We start from the raw sequence: 18,969 nt of genomic DNA, 5'->3' as shown, positions 1-18,969 counted from the left end.
GACTCGTTTTACCTTTGCATCTTTCTCATGTTAGCGTCAGGATGGCACAACCGTCATCTTCTCATCATGATGAGCATCGCCGTCATCGTAGCGAGCGTTCTTCGCATCACCACCACAGAACCATCTCTTCGACTACTCTTCTTCTCGTCCTTTCTCTCGTCTTAGCTTTGTTGGCTGTCTTACTCTCCTTCAACTCCAGCTCTCCGTTCAACACCCCCGAAGGTGGAGAACACGGTACTCAGTCGGGAGTCTGGGGTTACCTGACTCCTAAGCGGACAAAAGAACTCATTGCCCGTGAGAGTAATGTTGCTCTCCGTGAAGCCGAGGTTGCTCGGCGTGAGGCTGAGGTTCTTGCTGGTGCCCCCGGCGGCGTCATCCCTACACCCTCACCTGTTCTTTGTCCCCCCTGTGTTGCTGCTACTACTGTTGAAACCATCACCGGGCCTATCCAAACCGTGATCAAGGAGATTGTCAAGGAAGACTCGCTCGCTCCCCCTGGGTGGGCCAGTCCTCGTATAGACGAGATCCTTGACCGGGAGCTCAAAATTGCCGAAAGAGAAAGGGAAATCGGCAAACGTGAAGAAACCATCAATCGTCGGGAGCATGATGCTGCTCGTCGTGAAAGCTGGATCATGGAGCAACTCATGTAGGGTTTCTCACTCCTTGTCCTATTCTATGGTTGACCAGATTTGTTCACAGTGCTCTTGGCAACGATAATCCGCAAACCGTTGAAGAGGAGCACATCTATGAACAACCCATAGGATCGAAGCGTAAAGTCAAGGTACCTCCGCCACCCCTCCGCCGTTCCGAGCTTTGAGACGAAGGAGGTTTCATTCGAGCGTTTTTTTTCTTGCCATGTATAGTCCGTATGAATCCTCTCCCTGCCCTTTCCCTCCTTCGTCCGGGCTTGGGGGACCAACGGTTTTTTTGTTTTGTCCCCCTGTCCGTTACGCGCTGATGGCCAGTCAACGACGCGTCCTGTTTCGATCAATGTGATCGATCGAGTCGCGAGTACGCGGGTTCACGTGCTCGGTTTTATTTACTTCCGAGGCTCGTCTTTGGCTGGCCATCAGCGCTAGCCGTCCCTTTCTTCCGAGTTCCTACGTTACTGACTATTTTCTCCGCAGTATAAGGAACTTCCCCCATTGGTTATTTCCCAAACCCAAGTTGAGACCCATGTAAAGACCGTCACTGCGACGGAGACGATTCAAGTTCCCCCGCCCTCGAGCATACGCCAAGTTGCCACTCCTACCCCAGCTCCAATAGACTCGCACTCTTCCACCGCCATTCCCAGGACCACTGCAGTTGAAATCATTCATGAAGAAGTGGATGACGACGACGACGATATTGAGGAACGGGTCACCTATGCTCGCAAGCAGCGCAGGCCGCCGTCGCGATGGTTCGGTCTTAGGTAAACTTACTATCGTTTCTTTCAGTCTTTATCTGTCTTTATTTAATTTTCTTCATTGCTCTTATTTGATGTTCCTTTCTTGACGCTCGGATGACCCTTACTACTCTTCCTCTCGGTACTGCTTCATCTCTACCTGTTTCAGGCCAAAAGACTTCTCTTCCATCCGCAGTTCTTCATTTACTCCCTAAATAAAACTTTTCTTAGTATTGAAAATGACGATACGCGTAGATGGAAGGACCTCTTTGGTCTGATGCTTTACTTACGACCTTTTACTTACGAACATTGCACGCAAGTAGTGTAGATTATATGGTAGAATATATCATGTAAGGTTTTCGGTTCGCTGAAATATATCTAAACCGTCTCGGACTGTCACTGTTCGCGCAAGTGCATTGGTGTCTGACCTTGAAACTCGTCGACGCGCCCGTCGTTCTTACCCATGTTGAGGATACGTCCCGTCCATCTGCAATCTTGCTGGCGTTCGACTTTGGCACGAACATATAGTGTGGTCAGTCCGAAATATCCCCCCACGATTGAAATTCTAGGCGAATACCACCCAACGGATGAAGTCACAAACATCACGCCTGCCATCATCTCGAAAATACCTCTCCGCCTGCACAAGCACCCCGCACACCCGCTTTGCACTCTTCGTTCTTTGATAGAATCACATTACCCCGATTTTTCCTCCATAACACCACCTTCACCCCTCGTCACACCCTTCAAGAACTTTGATGAACTATCCTTCCCAAAAGACCATCCGGGGCGCACTGTCACGGACAGTTATTACATCAACAAGGATCTCATGCTCCGAACACACACTTCTGCTCACGAAGTAGAAGTCTTTCGAGACCAACAGACCAAGTGGCTCTTGACTGCGGACGTGTATCGACGCGACGAAATAGACGGATCCCATTATCCTGTGTTTCACCAGATGGAAGGAGCAAGACTATTCGATGCAAACCTTTCTGGCATGAAGGAAGTTGAAGAAGACAGTGAAAGACTGGAACAACGTTTGTTACGGTCGAATATCATCATTCAAGACATTCCGCACATCTCCCCGACAAATCCTGTCCAACCAGAACATGACCCGGTTTACGCTGAAGCTATGACGCGGAATTTGAAATTGTCTTTGAATAGCTTGATACTCAAGTTATTTGGGGCACAACAACAACAGGAGCCATTGAGGGTGAGGTGGATAGAGGCTTATTTTCCCTTCACAAGCCCGAGCTTCGAGGTGGAGGTGTTCTTTGGAGGGAAGTGGTTAGAACTTTTGGGCTGTGGGGTCGTCGTGCAGTCGACACTGGATGCTTCTGGTGAGTATTACGTTCACGGATCTCATTTGTTGAGTGAACTTGGTGTTTTAGGTGTACAAAATAAAATTGGATGGGCCTTTGGACTAGGACTGGAACGTATTGCAATGGTATTATATTCGATCCCAGATATCAGATTGTTCTGGTCAGCAGATCCGCGCTTCATGTCCCAGTTCAAACCCGGCGAAATCACGCCGTTCAAGACGTACTCTAAATATCCATCGTGTTTTAAGGATGTTAGTTTCTGGACTGCACATGGTACAGAACTACATGAAAATGACTTTTGTGATCTTGTACGTGACGTTGCCGGAGATCTTGTGGAAGATGTCAAAAGAGTATTTGCGCTCTCATCATATTGGTTCGCTCTATCACTCACGTCTTCGTATACAGATTGATCGCTTTGTTCATCCCAAAACTCAACGCACCAGCCTTTGTTACCGTATAAATTATCGGTCTATGGATAGGTGTGTCCACCTACATACCTGAAGAGGCCTGCCACTGAATTATCGTTATCCCTAGATCGCTGTCCAACGAGGAGGCTAACGTGGTGCAACAGCAAGTAATATCTCGCCTGCAAAACGATTTCGGAGTAGAGATTCGTTAATTAGTAGCTCTTATAGTAAACATCTAAATCACTGATCCCTCCTCTAAGTGAAATGTCCTGCCTAACCATCAAAGTCAGTCATATTACGATTGCGTCTCCTGCGCTACTCCCACTTGTGCTGCCCTCAGCACGCGATCTTTTATCGTGTATCCGAGTTTTTGACAGTCCACGACCGTCCCAGGCTCCTTGCCCGGTATTGGAGCCTGGTAAAGTGCTTCATGCCGATTGGGGTCAAACCTGTCTCCGGTAGGGTCGAACGGTTTGACGTGGTACTTGAATAAAGTCTGGAGGAGTTGTCGTTGTGTCATTTCCACCCCATGATGAAGCTCTTGAAGATAATCCGTAGGTGTTTTTTCCTGAGCCGGAAAAGATGATGATGATGATGATGAGGTGTCGGAAGGAGAGAGAACAGAAGGAGGAATGGATTTTAGTGCTAATGAGAGGACATCCACGGTCTCGAGCAAGTCGGTAACGAAACGTGAGATAGCATAATCGCGTGTCTGCTCCTTTTCGCGAGCAGAATTGCGCTGAAGGTTAAGGAAGTCAGCCTGAAGATACCGAAGGCGACCCTTTAAATTGAGAAGATAAATATCGTGTGGTAGCAATAGGGAGCTGGTTAAACTGTACTTTCAAGTCGACAACCTCGTCGTCTTTGACTTTCAACTGCTCTGCCAGTTTCTCTGAATCTATGTTCGAGACTTTCTCCTCGTTTGAAGCGGGCGGTTCCTTCGTTTCGTCCTTCTTTTCTGCTGTCTGGTCAGCAGGCCCCTCGGAATAACTGCGTCGGAATAACTGGGAAGCGACAACCTGACGATGAGGGAGAGAAGAACGAGCCAGCGTCCTGGACGAGAGTGAGGTCGTACATGAACGGAAAAGGCGACGAGTGGAGAGAGAGTTCATGGCAGGAGGCCAGTTGTATGAAAAATACAACGGAGCGCGGGAAAATATATAAGAGGGAATAGCTCCGGGCTATTACGGGATTTCACTTGGAAAAAAAATAGAAGTTCTGCAACGTAGACTCCCAACTCAGCCTTGCAGGCCGACTCCATGCTTACACGTCGCTGTATTCGTTCTTCAAGTTCAGTCATTCCTTCATCGCTGAATGTCCCGGCGAGTCACGAATCTTTCATTCTGGAGTTGCCAAATCCGTCCATACCGCATTGCTCGCACGGGACTGGAGACCCGTAGTGGGTCTACGCCCAGTATGCGGGGTTTATCTTCTTATCATCCTACTCCCATGCCTTCCACTGCAAATACGATCGATGGTACAACGATTGCTCAGTGCGCCATCGTTTTTCTCTTTTTTTCTTTCGTCCTTGCCTGACAGATTCACGTGCGAAGGTCAATCAGACAGAGTGTCGCAAGTCGAATTCAATCGTTGCAGGCCACCCATCCCCGATTCCAGCCTCAGCTTGTGATCGTACAAGCCGGTCAGCGTCCAGATTCTTCGACTTACGTTCGTATGAAAGCGAAGGCCGCAGAGGAGGTTGGGATAAAGTATCGCCATGTCGCACTCCCTGCAGAAGCCACCGCTGAAGAAATCATTGATGTTGTCAAAAATCTCAATGACGATGATCAAGTCAGCGGCATCCTTGTTCAACTACCTCTCGGCGAACACATCACACCGGCTGGAGAGCGTTCGGTCACGGAAGCCATTGGTCCTAAAAAAGATGTTGATGGGTGAGTTTTCAACTATTCCGCTGGCGGTCATCACTAACGCCGATTCATGCTAGATTTCATGCCTATAATATTGGACATTTGTCTTCACGCGCGTCTGCTCCCTTGTTCGCCCCTTGTACACCTTCGGCGGTTCTGAGGCTGATTGACTCGAGCGGGACATCGATATCCGGTACCAATGCTGTCGTTCTCGGCCGCAGCGATATCGTTGGGAGCCCCGTGGCATCCATGCTTCGCAATAGAGATGCTACTGTTACACAGTGTCATAGTCGCACTAAAAACCTCGAGACGATTGTATGTATATTCCACTCCGGTTTTGGTCCTTGCTTAATATAACACCCAAGGTGAAAAGCGCGGATATCGTGGTTTCAGCTATCGGGAAGGCTGAATTCGTGAAAGGTTCCTGGATCAAACCTGGCGCCGTTGTAATCGATGTGGGAATTAATTACATTCCGGGTAAGCCCGGTCTTTCCAACGGCTTTGGCCTAGACTGAACATGATACAGACGCGACCAAGAAATCGGGTCGCAGGCTGGTCGGGGATGTGGAGTTTGCCTCTGCTAGTCAAGTCGCGTCTCATATTACCCCAGTCCCTGGAGGAGTTGGTCCCATGACCGTGGCTCTACTTATGGAAAATACCCTAAATTCCGCTGAGCGTTTGTGGAACGAGGCTCGGGAAAGAAAAGTGAAGCCCCTCAGGCTCAATGTCCTTGAGAAAGTTCCTAGCGACATAGAGATTGCCATGGCCCAGACGCCTAAACCAATCACGCAACTTGCTCATGAGATTGGGTTATTACCGGATGAGTTAGAGAGCTATGGCAAGTACAAGGCTAAAGTTGAACTCAGTGTTCTTAAGCGTTTGGAACATCGCAAGGATGGGAAGTATATCGTTATCTCTGGGTATGGCCTTTTTTTGTCATTTCTTCTCGGTGCTGAAACTGCCTTAGCATCACACCCACGCCTCTTGGAGAAGGAAAATCGACGACAACTATCGGCTTGGCACAGGCGCTCGGTGCTGAGCTCGGTCGTCCCGCGTTCGCTTGCGTGCGCCAACCGAGTCAAGGACCAACCTTTGGTATCAAAGGAGGAGCCGCTGGTGGAGGCTATAGTCAAGTCATTCCTATGGACGAAGTAAGTATTCATTTAGTCTCAGATAAATATCTATCTGACCCCTTGCAGTTCAATCTACACCTTACTGGTGATATCCACGCCGTCACTGCAGCCAACAACCTTCTGGGTACATCACGCTCCCTTCTCTTTTGCCCCCCTTTTTGACATATGACATCGCAGCTGCCGCATTGGACGCCCGTATGTTTCACGAGGCAACGCAGTCGGACAAGGTAGAACTTCAAAGTGATCTTTTGGTGTCTTTCTAACACTACCTCATCAGGCGTTGTATAGTCGTTTGGTTCCCGCCAAGAAAGGCAAAAGAGAATTTGCGCCTCTCATGCTTAAGAGACTGAAAAAGCTCGGTATCAATAAGACAACTCCCGACGACCTTACGCCTCAGGAAATCACTCGTTTTGCTAGACTCAATGTAGACCCGGAAACCATCACTTGGAATCGCGTACTAGACACAAACGACCGTTTCCTCCGCAAGATCACTATCGGTCAGAACCTCACGGAACAAGGTCATACGCGGGAAACAGGCTTCGATATCGCTGTTGCTAGTGAATGTATGGCAGTGCTTGCACTTACTACTGGTCTTGAAGATATGAAACAGCGCTTGGGTGCCATGGTGGTTGCCACAAGCAAGGAAGGCGATCCTATCACGGCCGATGACATTGGTGTTTCGGGAGCTCTCGCTGTTCTCTTGAAGGACGCTATCAAACCCAATCTTATGCAAACCCTCCAGGTATGAAACAATTTGTGGCATCACAGTGAATGGCATAAGCTAATGTATTTGCAGGGTACACCCGTCTTCGTCCATGCAGGACCATTTGCAAACATCGCTCATGGAAATTCTTCGATTCTTGCCGACCGTGTCGCATTGAAACTAGCAGGTATTGGAGAAGGTGACTCACCTGATCGTGTTGGGTATGTACTTACCGAGGGCGGATTTGGGGCCGATATGGGTATGGAGAAGTTCTGCAACATCAAGTGCCGTGTCAGCGGGCTGAAACCAGATGCCACCGTTATCGTGGCCACAACTCGTGCCCTGAAGATGCACGGCGGTGGACCTGAAGTTACCCCAGGAAAGCCTCTGCATGATACGTACACCAAGGAGAATTTAGAGATCCTCAAAGAAGGATGCAAAAACTTGGTTCGGCATGTCAGGAATAGCCGCAAGTTTGGAGTCAAAGTTATTGTGGCCATTAACCAATTTGCGTATGTTGCATCTGAATGGCATCTGCATACTTGACCTACTTTCTCCTAGTTCTGATACACCTGCTGAACTCGCTCTAGTGCGTGAAGAGGCACTTGCTGGTGGTGCCGACGCCGCCGTGGTCAGTAATCACTGGGCTGAAGGAGGTGCCGGTGCTCGTGCTCTGGCGGAGTCAGTTGTCGCAACATGCGAGGGACCATCCGATTTTAAGTTCCTCTATGATATCGACCTTCCTATCGAGGAGAAGATCTCTGTCATCTGCAAGCAGATTTATGGTGCAGATGGGATTGAACTAAGTCACCTGGCGAAGACCCAGGTCGAAACCTATACCCGTCAAGGCTATGGGAACTTACCTAGTGAGTCCAGTTCTCAGAATCTTGGTGTATATCTTAACATGTTAACGTGATACACTAGTCTGCATGGCAAAGACTCAGTACTCCTTCTCGCACGATCCAAAACTCAAAGGCGTGCCTTCAGGTTTGGAATGGTCACACAAATTCGACTGATACCTACAACTAAATGCTCGGCATCTAGGCTTTACCATTCCTATCCGTGCCGTGAAACTGTCTGCGGGTGCTGGATTTTTATACCCGCTTTTGGGTGACATGCAAACCATGCCTGGCCTTGGAACTCGTCCAGGTAAGAGTAGCTTTCCCACTCCTTACAAAATGTGCAACATCTGACTGGTTTGCCCCCTCCCAGGTTTCTGGGAAGTCAGTCTGAACTCAGAGACAGGTCGTGTACTGGGTCTGTTTTGATTTACTGCCTCAACAAACTAGGGAATGTTTTGCGGTTGCTTGGAGGATTGTATGGAGTCCTTTCTGTCTCGTGTTCTCAACGAACAATTTTTTGAACGGACCCGTCTCAATACGGGACGTCGATACTGTTCAACACAGCAAATTTATCTATGGCAATGCCGCCGCGTTGGCGGGACATGCCCTCAAATTCATTCTTAGATGTGGTGGAGACTCTGGGTCTGGCACGGTCGTTACTGTTATCTGTATCATACGTTGTTTTAGAAGTGCTTCTTGAGATTTGGAACCTGATCTGTTGATTTAGTGCGACTTAGTTGAAATATTCTCCAGTAGGCAGCATAATCACGATTCAATTCCTATGAGACGGATACAGATGGTCTCACTTTAGGTCTGAATACGACGTCCTCCGGGCAGTCTAGCTTGTGCGAAGGTTGACTCTCCATTGAAGGGAACACCAACTCCGTCAGTAGGACCGAAGCTGGCTGGCGCAAGAGTTCCGCTTTGTTGGTCCAATGTTATGACGTTCCTCGAAGCATTTACACGACGCTCAAAGGAGTTGCCGTCTGTGTCCAAGTATGAAAAGGTGTTGTTGTTTGAGCTTCCAGCGGACGTTGTGCCAGCCAGTTGGTGTGAATGAATTGTTGATCCTGGAATGAAGGGGGTGGGCAAAAGATCTCGGTCGTATGAATGGTCCAAAAGAAATGTAGCTAAGGGGTCGCATGAGTACGCCGCACTACGATGAAGCCGAAAGAGCTGAAAGAGAAAAGGCTCACTGTTGGTCAGATTGATTGTCAGTGGGTAGGAAAATATGTCCTTCACGACCTGTTTGCCACTGTGAATGGAACTGACTGACCCTGAGGCAGTTTGGAAGATGTTCTAGACAATCTGAATGAGTCTTGCTCGGCCGTTTCTCATGGTCGCTCAATTTACATACCTGAGTAGAAGCTCGGTTCAGGTATGACTGTATGTTCTGGTATTGAAGGTTTTGGGACCAGACTACGTGGGTAGCTACTCCCGAACCGCTAAGAATATCAGCCTCGACGTGGATTTCACGTTGCGCAGAGACTGTGATGATGACATTGTTTCCTTGTCTTGAAGCAGTGGCAGATGATTCTGCGAATGGATCAGCGGAATAGGTCGTGATATTCCCGATAGTACGCTGCGAGGATACATCCACGAAAACTTGAAGAGCGCCTGAGACAAACCAGTTTTGCAGGATTGTATGGTCGGCCTCGGCGGATGCAACATCGATAGTGAAAACATGCGGTTGTCCGTCGGTGAGAACAGGGACGAAAGGCGTCAGGTCGAGGAAATAAGTTGGCAGATCCACAGCTCCTGCAAGCACAACATCGAATATCTTGACATGTTGTCTAGTATGCAGGACTTACCGTAGGATGTGATAGGTCTAAAAAGATTCGTGAGATATTTATCTTCAACCTTGATTCGATTTTCGGACCTACCTCCAAGCAGCAGGTGAAATCGCACCGGTAAATAAGACAGGATAAGGGAAAGCCACCCCCGCGACCCTGCCGTCTATCAAGAGCCGAACTTCGCGAAAGGGGCCTTGACCGAAGGTCACACCATCAGGAAGGTCTCCCAGAAATTGGTTCGGTGCGTTGGAGTACTAGAAATTGGAGATGAGGTGATAACGTTACAATCATGATCAACACAACTTCACCTACCCAAAATTCTTCGTTTCCATTCCCTGACGCATAGATCTCGGCATAGATTCCCACAGCGTTTTGAGGAAGAGTTACGTTGATCTTAAAATACAAATGAGGCCATATATCAAACAAGGCTCGATCTGTAACACTTACCGAGAACCCAGGAGGAACAGAAGCATCGTTTCCTGTGTCAGGCGCAAATGTCGACAATGGGAAGATCGCGTCGGCCTGTTTGGCCGCTGGATGGTCTGCCGACGAGGCGTAAAAGGTCGCATGGAGAACGGCTATGAGGAATATGTTGAGGCCACGGTGAGACCCGTAGGGCTAGTACCCTTCAGATTACTTACTGGAGTACACTCCATCTAAACCCTGTTGTATTAGATTGTCCAACTGAAGAATAAAAGTTCCCGGTTTGGCAAACAGAGGGGTGTAGCGAGTCACGTCCTTTATATACGTCCAGATGATCCCATCTCCACGAGATGGTTCGGGTGTGGAAGTGCGCCAGACTGTGAAAGTGTTCAAGTATTTCTGGTTGAAATAGAAGATATAAAACCCACTCTCAACGTTTTGAAAAGTGAAAATCCCGAGACGATCAAATTGTGTCCCGTTAGATGTAACGGTGAAATTGAGGGTAATTGCAGCCCACGAGCCCACGGGCCCACAGTCCGACGGAGGGCTTAGGGTATATTGAAAGGGTATTATAGAAGTTGTAAGACTAAACGTACGTGAATTGAACGACTTCGGCCCTAAAGGGGTATAATTATTCATCAAAGCGAAATCGAGATCTTTTGATGAATCCAAACATACATTCCAAATGAGAACGCAAAATCTCGCCTAAGCAGATCATTGGAATGATAAACCCTCTTTGACAAACAGAAAAATAGATCACTGACTGAAGAACCTGGATAGTGCATTGTTTTGCGTCTTTGGGAACGGGAGGGGGCTGCTCAACTTGGAAGTCAACAAGACGTGCGGCAAAAGCCGTCGTGGATGCCCATGCAAGGAAGAGAAGAAAACAGATCCAAGGATTCTGGAACATCAGACGCGGAGAAAGAATTTGGGATGGAGGCAAGACGCGAGCTCTTTTATAGCCACCTACCGCCAGGCACCCATCTCTGTGTTTCTCAGGATGACCACACGGTTCGAAATTCACTACGAACAGTTTTGTCGAAATGTGCACAGACAAAGATCATCAGATTTGGTGAAACTAGGGTCCGCATGAAACACTGCAACACTGATCCATACTGAGCATTGACCAAGACTTATCCAACTGATTTACCCTATTTGAGCGATTCACGTTCCCTTCCTGATACCGTTTGGTAACGAAGCACCTGCGAATTGATCTTGAAGAGTTTCCGAGTCTGAGAAAGAATCGACAGCTGATGGCAGGAGGCCGTTGTGAGCGAGAGAGCCGCTTTCTTCATTTAAAGTGATGTTGTTGAAGGCGGCGTCAACACGTCGACTATAAGTATTCCCAGCTGAGTCGATGTAGCTGAAAGTGTTGTTATTTGTGCCGTTTCCGAAATTTCCTCCGGTGGCCAATTGGAAGAAACCGTCTGAGAATATTTGTTCAGGGCAGAAACGCTTCGACTGTTCTTTCAAGCTTACCAGCTGTCTGTCGATTATGAATACTCGACGCAAGCCTCAAAGGGTTGGGAAGGAGATCTCGATCATACGAATGGTCTATGAATGTCGTCCCTAGAATCGCGATGAAATGGAAGACGATGATATACAATGATGGTCCACCCACAATTCATTTGGTCGGGTCCGAGAAATTCGAATTCGATATCAATCGGGTAAGAGAAGATGTCCGAGACCGCAACCGAGCCACTGTGTATAGATACAACAGTTCCTGTTGTGTTCTGTTGAATGGTCTGGGAAGATGGTCAGTTATTTATGTTGTCCCAGAAGGGATTACAGGGCAGTAATACCTGGAAGGTCGCGTTCTCTTTGTAATTCTGAAAGTTGGAATACGACAAGGCTTGCCTGAAAACGACATGATTGATTCGCCCGCTTCCTGAGATGACATCGGCCTCAATTCGTAATTCTCTCGTGGCCGTTACAGTGAAGTCGAAATCCCCAAGCCCACGCACCATGCCAGCTGTCGTCGTTTTCGGGAATGATTCGACTTCATACCGAGTAATCTTTCCCGTGGTGGGTTTGGGAGAAGAGTCGGTGACAACTTGTAAGTTGCCAGAGACGAACCAGTTCTGATTGATAGTGTGATTTGTTTCTGCAGAGATAACGTCGATGGTGAAGTTGTGGGGGTTGCCATCGGCGAGGATGGGGACAAAAGGTGTAACATCCAAGAAGTAGGTAGGAAGTTCGAGAGCGCCATACGATGTGATTGGTCTAGAACATACTTGCTGGATTGAATACCTTCAGAAGAGTTGTTTAAGCCTCATACCTCCACAAAGGTGGTGTATAGCCTCCGGTAAATATGACAGCATATGGGAAGACGACACCAGCTACTTTACCATCGATGAGGAGGCGGATTTCGCGGAATGGTCCGTCACCATTTGTAATATCGGGAGAAATTTGTGAGAAGAACTCGTTAGGTACGTTGTTGTACTACCACGTAATGTAAGCGTACATAACACATTACAACGGAGAAGGACACCCACCCAGAATTCCTCTTGTCCATTTCCAGATGCAAACACTTCGGCATAGACTTGTACAGTGTTACGGGGAAAGGTGATATTGAGCTATATCCGAATATGAGTGGCACCAGGTCACAAAGTTAAAGTGAGCGTACCGAGAACGATGGAGGTACGGATGCATCGTTTCCTGTATCATTGGCGAATGTCGACAAAGGCAGAATGAGATCTGCTTTCTTTGCGGGCGTAGCGGATGACGAAGATGCATAATATGTCGCATGGAGGATGGCTGATTGCAAATTGTTAATAGCAGTGAGACCGCAAGTCGATACAATATCACTTGCTCGAATAAATGCCATCCAGACCCGGTTGAATCAGATTGTCCAATTGAAGGATGAAAGTTCCGGGCTCAGCGAAGAGGGGAATGTATTGCGTTACGTCTTTGACGTACGTCCATACGATACCATCCCCACGAGTGGGCTCTGGAGTGGAGGTACGCCAGACTGTTCGATGTGAGTATCGCAGAATGAGACGCACTGAGGTAGAACCTACTCTCAGTGTTTTGAAACGTGAAGATGCCCAAACGATCGAATTGAGTTCCGTTAGAAGTGACGGTGAAATTGAGGGTTATGGCAGCCCATGACCCGGGAGCACCGCAGTCCGTGGGAGGGCTAGAAAGGTAGCTGAAGATGTGTTCAGCCGGTTAACTTGAGAACCTACTTCAACTGGACGACCTCGGACCTAAAACCAAGGTAAGGTTATGTTTTGTGTCAGGATGGAGACCGTACATTCCGAACGAGAATGCGAAATCTCTCCTGTAAGGGACGTGGATGATCAAAGCGCATATCCAACGACAAAAGAGCTCACTGTAACACTTTCACGGTACATTCTTTTGCATCTTGCGGAACTACTGGCGGTTGAGCTACTTGGAAATCAACGAGCCTGGCACCATAAGATAGCCATGCCAGATTTGACAATGCAGGAAACAAGGTCAAGAATCTCATGAGAAAACAATGGTAGGTGGGTAAGGCCTAGAGTACAACTTGGGAACTTTGAGCTTCGCTGCGCATGTGAGCGAGTACTGATGGGAAATTCAGCCCAGATTGGTCGACAGAAAGGTAGAAAGGATTAAATTACGAACGTCAGAGCCATGCAAGCTGCATAGAGCGCATCGAGCAGTACCCTCGGTCATTCTGGCTAGACGGCGGCTTGATATAAACGCGAGTTGAGTGGGCTAGAGTAGTGTAGAGTACGTAATCACACGTGGTTAACCCACTGGCGTCCTGTACGCCGTTTTTCTCCTCAGGCTTCTACATCTTTCCTCAGAGTCCATAACATATGGCAGTAAGCATTCAGTCTCCTCTGGGTTCCTAAATTATCTGTTTAGACGGTTTTCAGGAGGATATCTCTCCATTAGAGCTAGTCAACAAAGCCTACCAGAAACTTACTCATTCCGAACTTCAACTCTTTCTCAGAGTACGAAACCTTCCTACCTCGGGAAACAGCTTTGAGCTCGCCTCGAGACTTGCCAATCATGATTTTCACGCATACCATTTTCCCAACTCATCCAATCCTTCCTTGTTATCTTTGACGGACCACATTCTGTTAGGGCAGCAGCAACAGCAACGTCAACCTCATGCTCCTGATCTCCCTATCGAGCTCATCGCGGTAATTCTGGACCATCTCGGCGACTGGGAATTGACCCGTGCTTTAGATGTTCCCACTGCGATACCGAAACCCCTGGAATGGTCCCGAGCTTCCCCTGTTGACCTAGCAATGATTACTGGCAACGTTGCACTCATCCGTGCCGCTGATCCTGTAGCCAACCCTCCGACAAAAAGTGGCGCAGAAGTGGTCCTTCGGTTTGGCTATGTCAATGTCCTCGAGTTTTTCCTCTCTCACCACCGTAAGGTCTTTCTGTCACTCTTTCAAGGGGACATCATTCCAATTCGTGCCTCACGACACGGCAGAACCGCAGTTCTGTCATGGTGGAAGCATGGCTTTGAACAGCACCCTGATAGGATCCCTCGTCCTAAGCCGGGTTCTATTGCGGATGCCATTGACAGCGCATCTCGTAACGGCCAAATCGCATCCTTGGATTGGTGGCTAAACTGCGGGCATCCTTTGGAATATACCGAAGCTGCTTTGGAATATGCCAGTGCCAAGAACCAAATTGCGGTTTTGGAATGGTGGAAACACCAACACAAAACCACAGGTCTTCCTCTGAAAATCGGCCGCGTCATGGATATGGCGAGTACAGCTGGTCATGTTGAAGTGCTTGAATGGTGGGCCACTTCGCAGTTAGAGTTCAAGTACGATCGCCATGCACTACAACATGCTAGCTGCCATGGTAAAGTAGAGGTTTTGCAGTGGTGGTTAGGAAGCGGTCTGCAATTAATCTTCGATCAAGATGCTTTAACGGGGGCAACACGTCACAATAGAGCTGAGGTCCTCGAGTGGTGGGACAAGTCATGCATTCCGATACAGTATCGGATGTGTGACATAGAAGAAGCACTGGAGGATGCCATTGGCGGCGGTGAAGCGACGAGGAGATGGTGGAATGAAAAGGGTGTCGATTTCAATGCCAATGACAAGGAGTGGATGAAGTTACAGTACCTGAACAATTAAGATTTCCTCTCATATATACACGCATCTGTACTTAGACCACGCATGCATTCCACATTTCCTCTCAACTGTACTTCATTAATAAATAGTTCTTTCTATGGTGAAGTGATTATATAAGTAAAACGAAAAACGGCCAAAACTTGAGTGTTCAGAATTGATGACTGAAGACGTCCTCGTCTGTCGTGCCAGTTGCTTTGGGAGCATTCTGACTCGGCTCGTCTGCTACCCCTTCCCCAGGTACAGGGCCATATAGCCCACCCTCTGGATCTTCAGGAAACTGGGTAGAACCGCCCGTGGAATCAATGCTTGTAGCCACAGATGCTCTGCTTTTCCTTCTCTTCGACTTCTTTCCTTCACGTTGGTCAGAGAGATTATACGCATCCTCAGTCCTTGCCCATCTGTCTTTCTTTTCTTTCTTCTTTGTACCTCGTTTAGAACTCGACTTGGGGGCGACGGCATCATCGAAATTTGCAGGGTAATGCCAACGACCAGAAGAGTTCGAATTATTTGGGTTGTTGTAGTATTGCTCGTCCTCTTCGCGCCACAATCCGTCACTTGGCTGACGGTTTGGTCGGCCGTCGTCACCGTCCGAGGAGATGCTCATACTAGGGTTTCCAACTTGCCCTTCTTCGTATGGTTGGCCCTCGAGCGTTGAGCTAGGCAAACGATCCTTATACCGATTCGCCCACTGGGATTTCCGTTCTTTGCGACGAATTTCACTTGTGTCTACGAGACCCCATTTCTGTGCCCATTTGGGAGTTCGAGCATGGGTCTTGTTATTTCGAATATTCTGGAAGAGAACTGAGAAAACAAAACTACAATTAACGCGATAATGTACCTGAATGTAAAAATTGTGGCCGTGGCCTGAGGATGATGATAATGATGTGAGTCTTTGGATGCGCTAGTAAGTGATTCCATACGCACCAGGTATATAACCGCATATCGTTAAGACCAAGTTGATCCAAAAATCAGTTCCAATCCCAAACCTCGCTGCGACAGCTGGATAGGGATTACTAAATAGCCGAGGTCGTGAAGAAAAGATCATGGGGCTCACCTAGAGGAGGGAAAAGTGTCCCGAGGATGAATAAAATCACTGCATAACCGTGATGACGCCTACAAATGAAGTTGTTTTATGAGATGATTGAGAAACAAAGAAGAGAGGATCCAGGGGAACCAAGGGGGCAGTATAGGTAGGATTACGATGGAGACGAAAGTTGTTCCTATCGGGTATTAGGAGACAGCTTACTTGGGTTTAGTATTAATCTTGGATGGAATATACGCTGAAGCGAGGGTAGACATGGAAATACAGAATTATGGGAAGAGGCAAAAGGGAGTTAACATCGACTTGATGGTGGATCCGTAACCGTGAGTCGTTGGCAGTGCTCATTTAAATTAACATTGCTGGCCTTACTATTAGGATCACAAGACCGTACCACGTGTTGTCTACTTTCTTAGACGGCATCCGCTCGCAAGCTTGTCCCAGTCTCGCTATCTTAGTATCATTGCTTTCTCATCGCGAACTTATCTCTTGGACATTTATTTTTTGGTTTGTTCTCGTCTGGCTTTCAACATATCCCGAATCAACTTTTAACTTTTTGTTCTCAAGTGTCTGATTTCCCTAACATGGACTCTGAGGAACCATTGTTAGATTTATCAGACGTAGTACACGACGAGACAATTGACGACCACGAAGGAGAGCTGCCTTCCGACAGTCCCACACCTGACACGCGTTTTAACGATCCTGAACATGATCTCATTCACTCCACTTCATCGAATCATTTCCCAGAAGCAGCTGTGTCACGTCTCAAAACCTCCAGTTCAGTTTCCTTCTCTTCAGTAGAACTCCTCGAGCACGAGATAGCCAATATCATCAATCAGAACATCTCACCTGACGCTGTGCCTGCTGCAGTGCTGTCATTCGCTGTTCAACAACGGCAAGGAGTCCAAGATGCCACGGATAGTACAGAAGTAGACGGCTCAACCGGAGGGGTAGAAAGTCTAGGAAGTTATCTGAACAGTATTGCTGCGGTCCTTCAGGCTGCTCAGAACTCCACCGCAGGTGGACGCGAAGCTGCATTGGTGCTCATGCAGTCGACAGACAAGGAAGACAACATCACAGAGATAACTACTCGCAAAGTCCCCGCCTTTCATTCTCTAAACGCATCAGAAAAGACGCAAGAGCCGCCGCGGAAGAAGAGACGCCGTAATAATTCTGAGCGGGATGACAATCCTGGCTATCTCTCGTCTGAAGGCAGTCGCGACACTCATGAAAGTCATGAATCCCAGTCAATCTCAGTACCTCCTCGCGCCATTGGTTTACCACCAACGGCCTCAACCCCTACCGAATTTACGGACATCAGCGATTTTCTTACCCAATTATCTGCACAGTTTGGGAATCGCGGCGCCTCGTCAGTGGTGTCTACTCGAAATGCCAACGAGGACTCGAATGGTCCCAACAATAAATCACCCGTTCTAGTCCCTTCGAATCGCGCAAGCGCACCTAACACACCTTCAACGTCTTCTGCCCCTTCTGTTCCCCCCCGCAAGAAAGGCAAAAGAACACGAGACAAGGAGAAAGTAATTACCACCACCTCCCATCCCTGCGAAGAGAGCGAATGTGGGAAATCATTCACTCGTCGCAGCGACCTTGTCCGACATATGCGAATACATACCGGAGAACGGCCGTTTGTATGCAGCCATGTCGGGTGTGGTAAAACCTTCATTCAGGTCTGTATTTGATTATCTGAACTTTGTTCCCATCTTAATTGCTCCATTTTTACCCAGAGGTCAGCCTTGCATGTTCATGCGAGGGTACACACTGGCGAAAAGCCCTATTGCTGCGAATATCCTGGTTGCGGTAAAACATTTGGTGACTCGAGTAGTCTTGCACGGCACCGCCGTACACACACCGGCAAGAGACCATATAAATGCGAGGATCCACGCTGCGAAAAGACGTTCACGCGGCGAACGAGTTTGACACAGCATATGCACACCCACGACCCGAACTGGGAACCAGATCCCAATTTGTGAGTCTCGTCCTCACATCGATTGAAGCTAACTGACATCGTCATTGATAGGAAATACAGCTTCAAGGGAAAGAAGAGGCGGTCCGATGAAGACGAAGATCCCTTGGCGGAGTCCATACTTTCTACTCTATTCAATCCTCCTTCAGCTCCTGATCTTCCTTCACAAGAGGAACCCTTGGAAGTGCGTGTCGCTAGTATCAGTGCTGAACTTGCTGCCGCTATCGCTCAGGCTCAAAGACGGGTATACGATAAAGACGATGACGAAGAGGAAGAGGAAGAGGAAGACAGCGAGGAGTCGGAATATGAGCGAGAGATTGCGGGCCGCGATACTATCGGTCCGAATATCAGCGGTATTAGGGGGTTGGTTGCGGATGGGGATGGACCAATCCCTACCTCAAAGACACTCGATGCCAATTAGCTTTCCACTGCATTTGTACTTCAAATAATACAACATAGCTGGAGTTGGCGACTACGACGGCTTGTTGCAATAAATTGTTCTGCATAAATTACCTCGACACACTGGCCGTAGCAGAACCCTGGGCACTGGCAAGGGATATTTGTGAAATCCCTGACCTGTCTGGATAGAAACAGGGGGCGGCGAAAACTGATGGATACCTTCCAAAAGTGATAATCATAGCATGACAATTAGCGTAACCTATGCCTTGATCAGAACATAATGATTTTCGGAGATATTTCCCTTTTTGGAAGGTATGTTTTCGCCGTGGCTGTAGACGCGGTTGAAACGAGAAACGATATCATTGGCTATCTATGCCACTTATGTAACTCAGGTATCTACAAAATCAAACACCCCGATAGCTTTTCGTAATGAAGGAAAGAAAAACATATACGAGAGGAAGGCATATGAAATGAACGGTTGAAAAGCGAAAAGTAATGTGACTATTTGTAACTATTACCACATTCGATATTTCGGGCAATGCCAGGGTCGCTACAGTCCAACCCACGTGATTTTAATATTTT

The 18,969-nt window shown here is 48.0% G+C and overlaps 9 protein-coding genes across 11 annotated transcripts; 5 read left to right on the top strand and 4 right to left on the bottom strand.

Moving 5' to 3' along the window:
- Window positions 1-41: 41 nt before the first annotated feature.
- On the top strand, window positions 42-1,415 carry E1B28_008817 (uncharacterized protein; the record flags this gene model as incomplete). Its single annotated transcript, XM_043153651.1, has 3 exons — window positions 42-646; window positions 700-781; window positions 1,128-1,415. The coding sequence occupies 3 exons, from the start codon at window positions 42-44 to the stop codon at window positions 1,413-1,415; spliced, it is 975 nt and encodes a 324-aa protein (XP_043008935.1).
- A 432-nt stretch (window positions 1,416-1,847) lies between these two features.
- Window positions 1,848-3,322, top strand: E1B28_008816 (uncharacterized protein; the record flags this gene model as incomplete). The annotated part of the gene is made up of 4 exons (XM_043153650.1): window positions 1,848-2,721; window positions 2,773-3,053; window positions 3,109-3,182; window positions 3,238-3,322. 4 exons carry the CDS (start codon window positions 1,848-1,850, stop codon window positions 3,320-3,322), a joined length of 1,314 nt encoding a protein of 437 aa, XP_043008934.1.
- Window positions 3,323-3,405: 83 nt separating this feature from the next.
- Window positions 3,406-4,240, bottom strand: E1B28_008815 (uncharacterized protein; the record flags this gene model as incomplete). The annotated part of the gene is made up of 2 exons (XM_043153649.1): window positions 3,950-4,240; window positions 3,406-3,891 (listed from the first exon to the last, which is right to left on the bottom strand). The coding sequence occupies exons 1-2, from the start codon at window positions 4,220-4,222 to the stop codon at window positions 3,406-3,408; spliced, it is 759 nt and encodes a 252-aa protein (XP_043008933.1). The 5' UTR covers window positions 4,223-4,240.
- Window positions 4,241-4,312: 72 nt separating this feature from the next.
- Window positions 4,313-8,410, top strand: E1B28_008814 (uncharacterized protein). Its single transcript, XM_043153648.1, has 14 exons — window positions 4,313-4,603; window positions 4,664-5,002; window positions 5,056-5,293; window positions 5,344-5,455; window positions 5,505-5,898; window positions 5,946-6,129; window positions 6,178-6,235; window positions 6,289-6,338; window positions 6,389-6,853; window positions 6,908-7,326; window positions 7,376-7,680; window positions 7,739-7,801; window positions 7,859-7,963; window positions 8,027-8,410. Exons 1-14 carry the CDS (start codon window positions 4,425-4,427, stop codon window positions 8,080-8,082), a joined length of 2,967 nt encoding a protein of 988 aa, XP_043008932.1. The 5' UTR covers window positions 4,313-4,424; the 3' UTR covers window positions 8,083-8,410.
- On the bottom strand, window positions 8,411-10,897 carry E1B28_008813 (uncharacterized protein). Its single transcript, XM_043153647.1, has 12 exons — window positions 10,637-10,897; window positions 10,551-10,577; window positions 10,469-10,489; window positions 10,301-10,419; window positions 10,091-10,249; window positions 9,897-10,027; window positions 9,762-9,842; window positions 9,540-9,703; window positions 9,468-9,484; window positions 9,014-9,414; window positions 8,853-8,955; window positions 8,411-8,786 (listed from the first exon to the last, which is right to left on the bottom strand). The coding sequence occupies exons 1-12, from the start codon at window positions 10,780-10,782 to the stop codon at window positions 8,464-8,466; spliced, it is 1,692 nt and encodes a 563-aa protein (XP_043008931.1). The 5' UTR covers window positions 10,783-10,897; the 3' UTR covers window positions 8,411-8,463.
- Window positions 10,655-13,575, bottom strand: E1B28_008812 (uncharacterized protein). Of its 3 annotated transcripts, XM_043153646.1 has the most exons (16): window positions 13,482-13,575; window positions 13,384-13,421; window positions 13,208-13,282; window positions 13,129-13,155; window positions 13,061-13,081; window positions 12,893-13,011; window positions 12,685-12,843; window positions 12,499-12,629; window positions 12,368-12,448; window positions 12,151-12,314; window positions 11,675-12,095; window positions 11,494-11,617; window positions 11,352-11,441; window positions 11,023-11,299; window positions 10,843-10,977; window positions 10,655-10,773 (listed from the first exon to the last, which is right to left on the bottom strand). In XM_043153646.1, exons 1-14 carry the CDS (start codon window positions 13,530-13,532, stop codon window positions 11,037-11,039), a joined length of 1,764 nt encoding a protein of 587 aa, XP_043008930.1. In that variant the 5' UTR covers window positions 13,533-13,575; the 3' UTR covers window positions 10,655-10,773; window positions 10,843-10,977; window positions 11,023-11,036. The 3 variants fall into 3 exon arrangements, with proteins under 3 accessions (XP_043008930.1, XP_043008928.1, XP_043008929.1); XM_043153644.1 differs by having other exon boundaries at window positions 13,208-13,421; XM_043153645.1 differs by lacking the exon at window positions 10,655-10,773 and having other exon boundaries at window positions 10,880-11,299; window positions 11,730-12,095; window positions 13,208-13,421.
- A 30-nt stretch (window positions 13,576-13,605) lies between these two features.
- On the top strand, window positions 13,606-15,030 carry E1B28_008811 (uncharacterized protein). Its single transcript, XM_043153643.1, has 2 exons — window positions 13,606-13,684; window positions 13,739-15,030. Exons 1-2 carry the CDS (start codon window positions 13,679-13,681, stop codon window positions 14,966-14,968), a joined length of 1,236 nt encoding a protein of 411 aa, XP_043008927.1. The 5' UTR covers window positions 13,606-13,678; the 3' UTR covers window positions 14,969-15,030.
- On the bottom strand, window positions 15,031-16,340 carry E1B28_008810 (uncharacterized protein). The gene is made up of 5 exons (XM_043153642.1): window positions 16,212-16,340; window positions 16,020-16,078; window positions 15,890-15,964; window positions 15,804-15,829; window positions 15,031-15,755 (listed from the first exon to the last, which is right to left on the bottom strand). The coding sequence occupies exons 1-5, from the start codon at window positions 16,262-16,264 to the stop codon at window positions 15,114-15,116; spliced, it is 855 nt and encodes a 284-aa protein (XP_043008926.1). The 5' UTR covers window positions 16,265-16,340; the 3' UTR covers window positions 15,031-15,113.
- Window positions 16,341-16,411: 71 nt separating this feature from the next.
- On the top strand, window positions 16,412-18,533 carry E1B28_008809 (uncharacterized protein). Its single transcript, XM_043153641.1, has 3 exons — window positions 16,412-17,692; window positions 17,750-17,991; window positions 18,043-18,533. The coding sequence occupies exons 1-3, from the start codon at window positions 16,589-16,591 to the stop codon at window positions 18,407-18,409; spliced, it is 1,713 nt and encodes a 570-aa protein (XP_043008925.1). The 5' UTR covers window positions 16,412-16,588; the 3' UTR covers window positions 18,410-18,533.
- The last annotated feature ends 436 nt before the right edge of the window (window positions 18,534-18,969 follow it).

The sequence above is a fragment of the Marasmius oreades genome, chromosome 5 (assembly GCF_018924745.1).
Source record: "Marasmius oreades isolate 03SP1 chromosome 5, whole genome shotgun sequence".
In the NCBI taxonomy this organism is placed as follows: Eukaryota; Fungi; Basidiomycota; class Agaricomycetes; order Agaricales; family Marasmiaceae; genus Marasmius; species Marasmius oreades.
The sequence above is the reverse complement of the archived record's forward strand: the minus strand, read 5'-3'. Positions and strand labels throughout refer to the sequence as shown.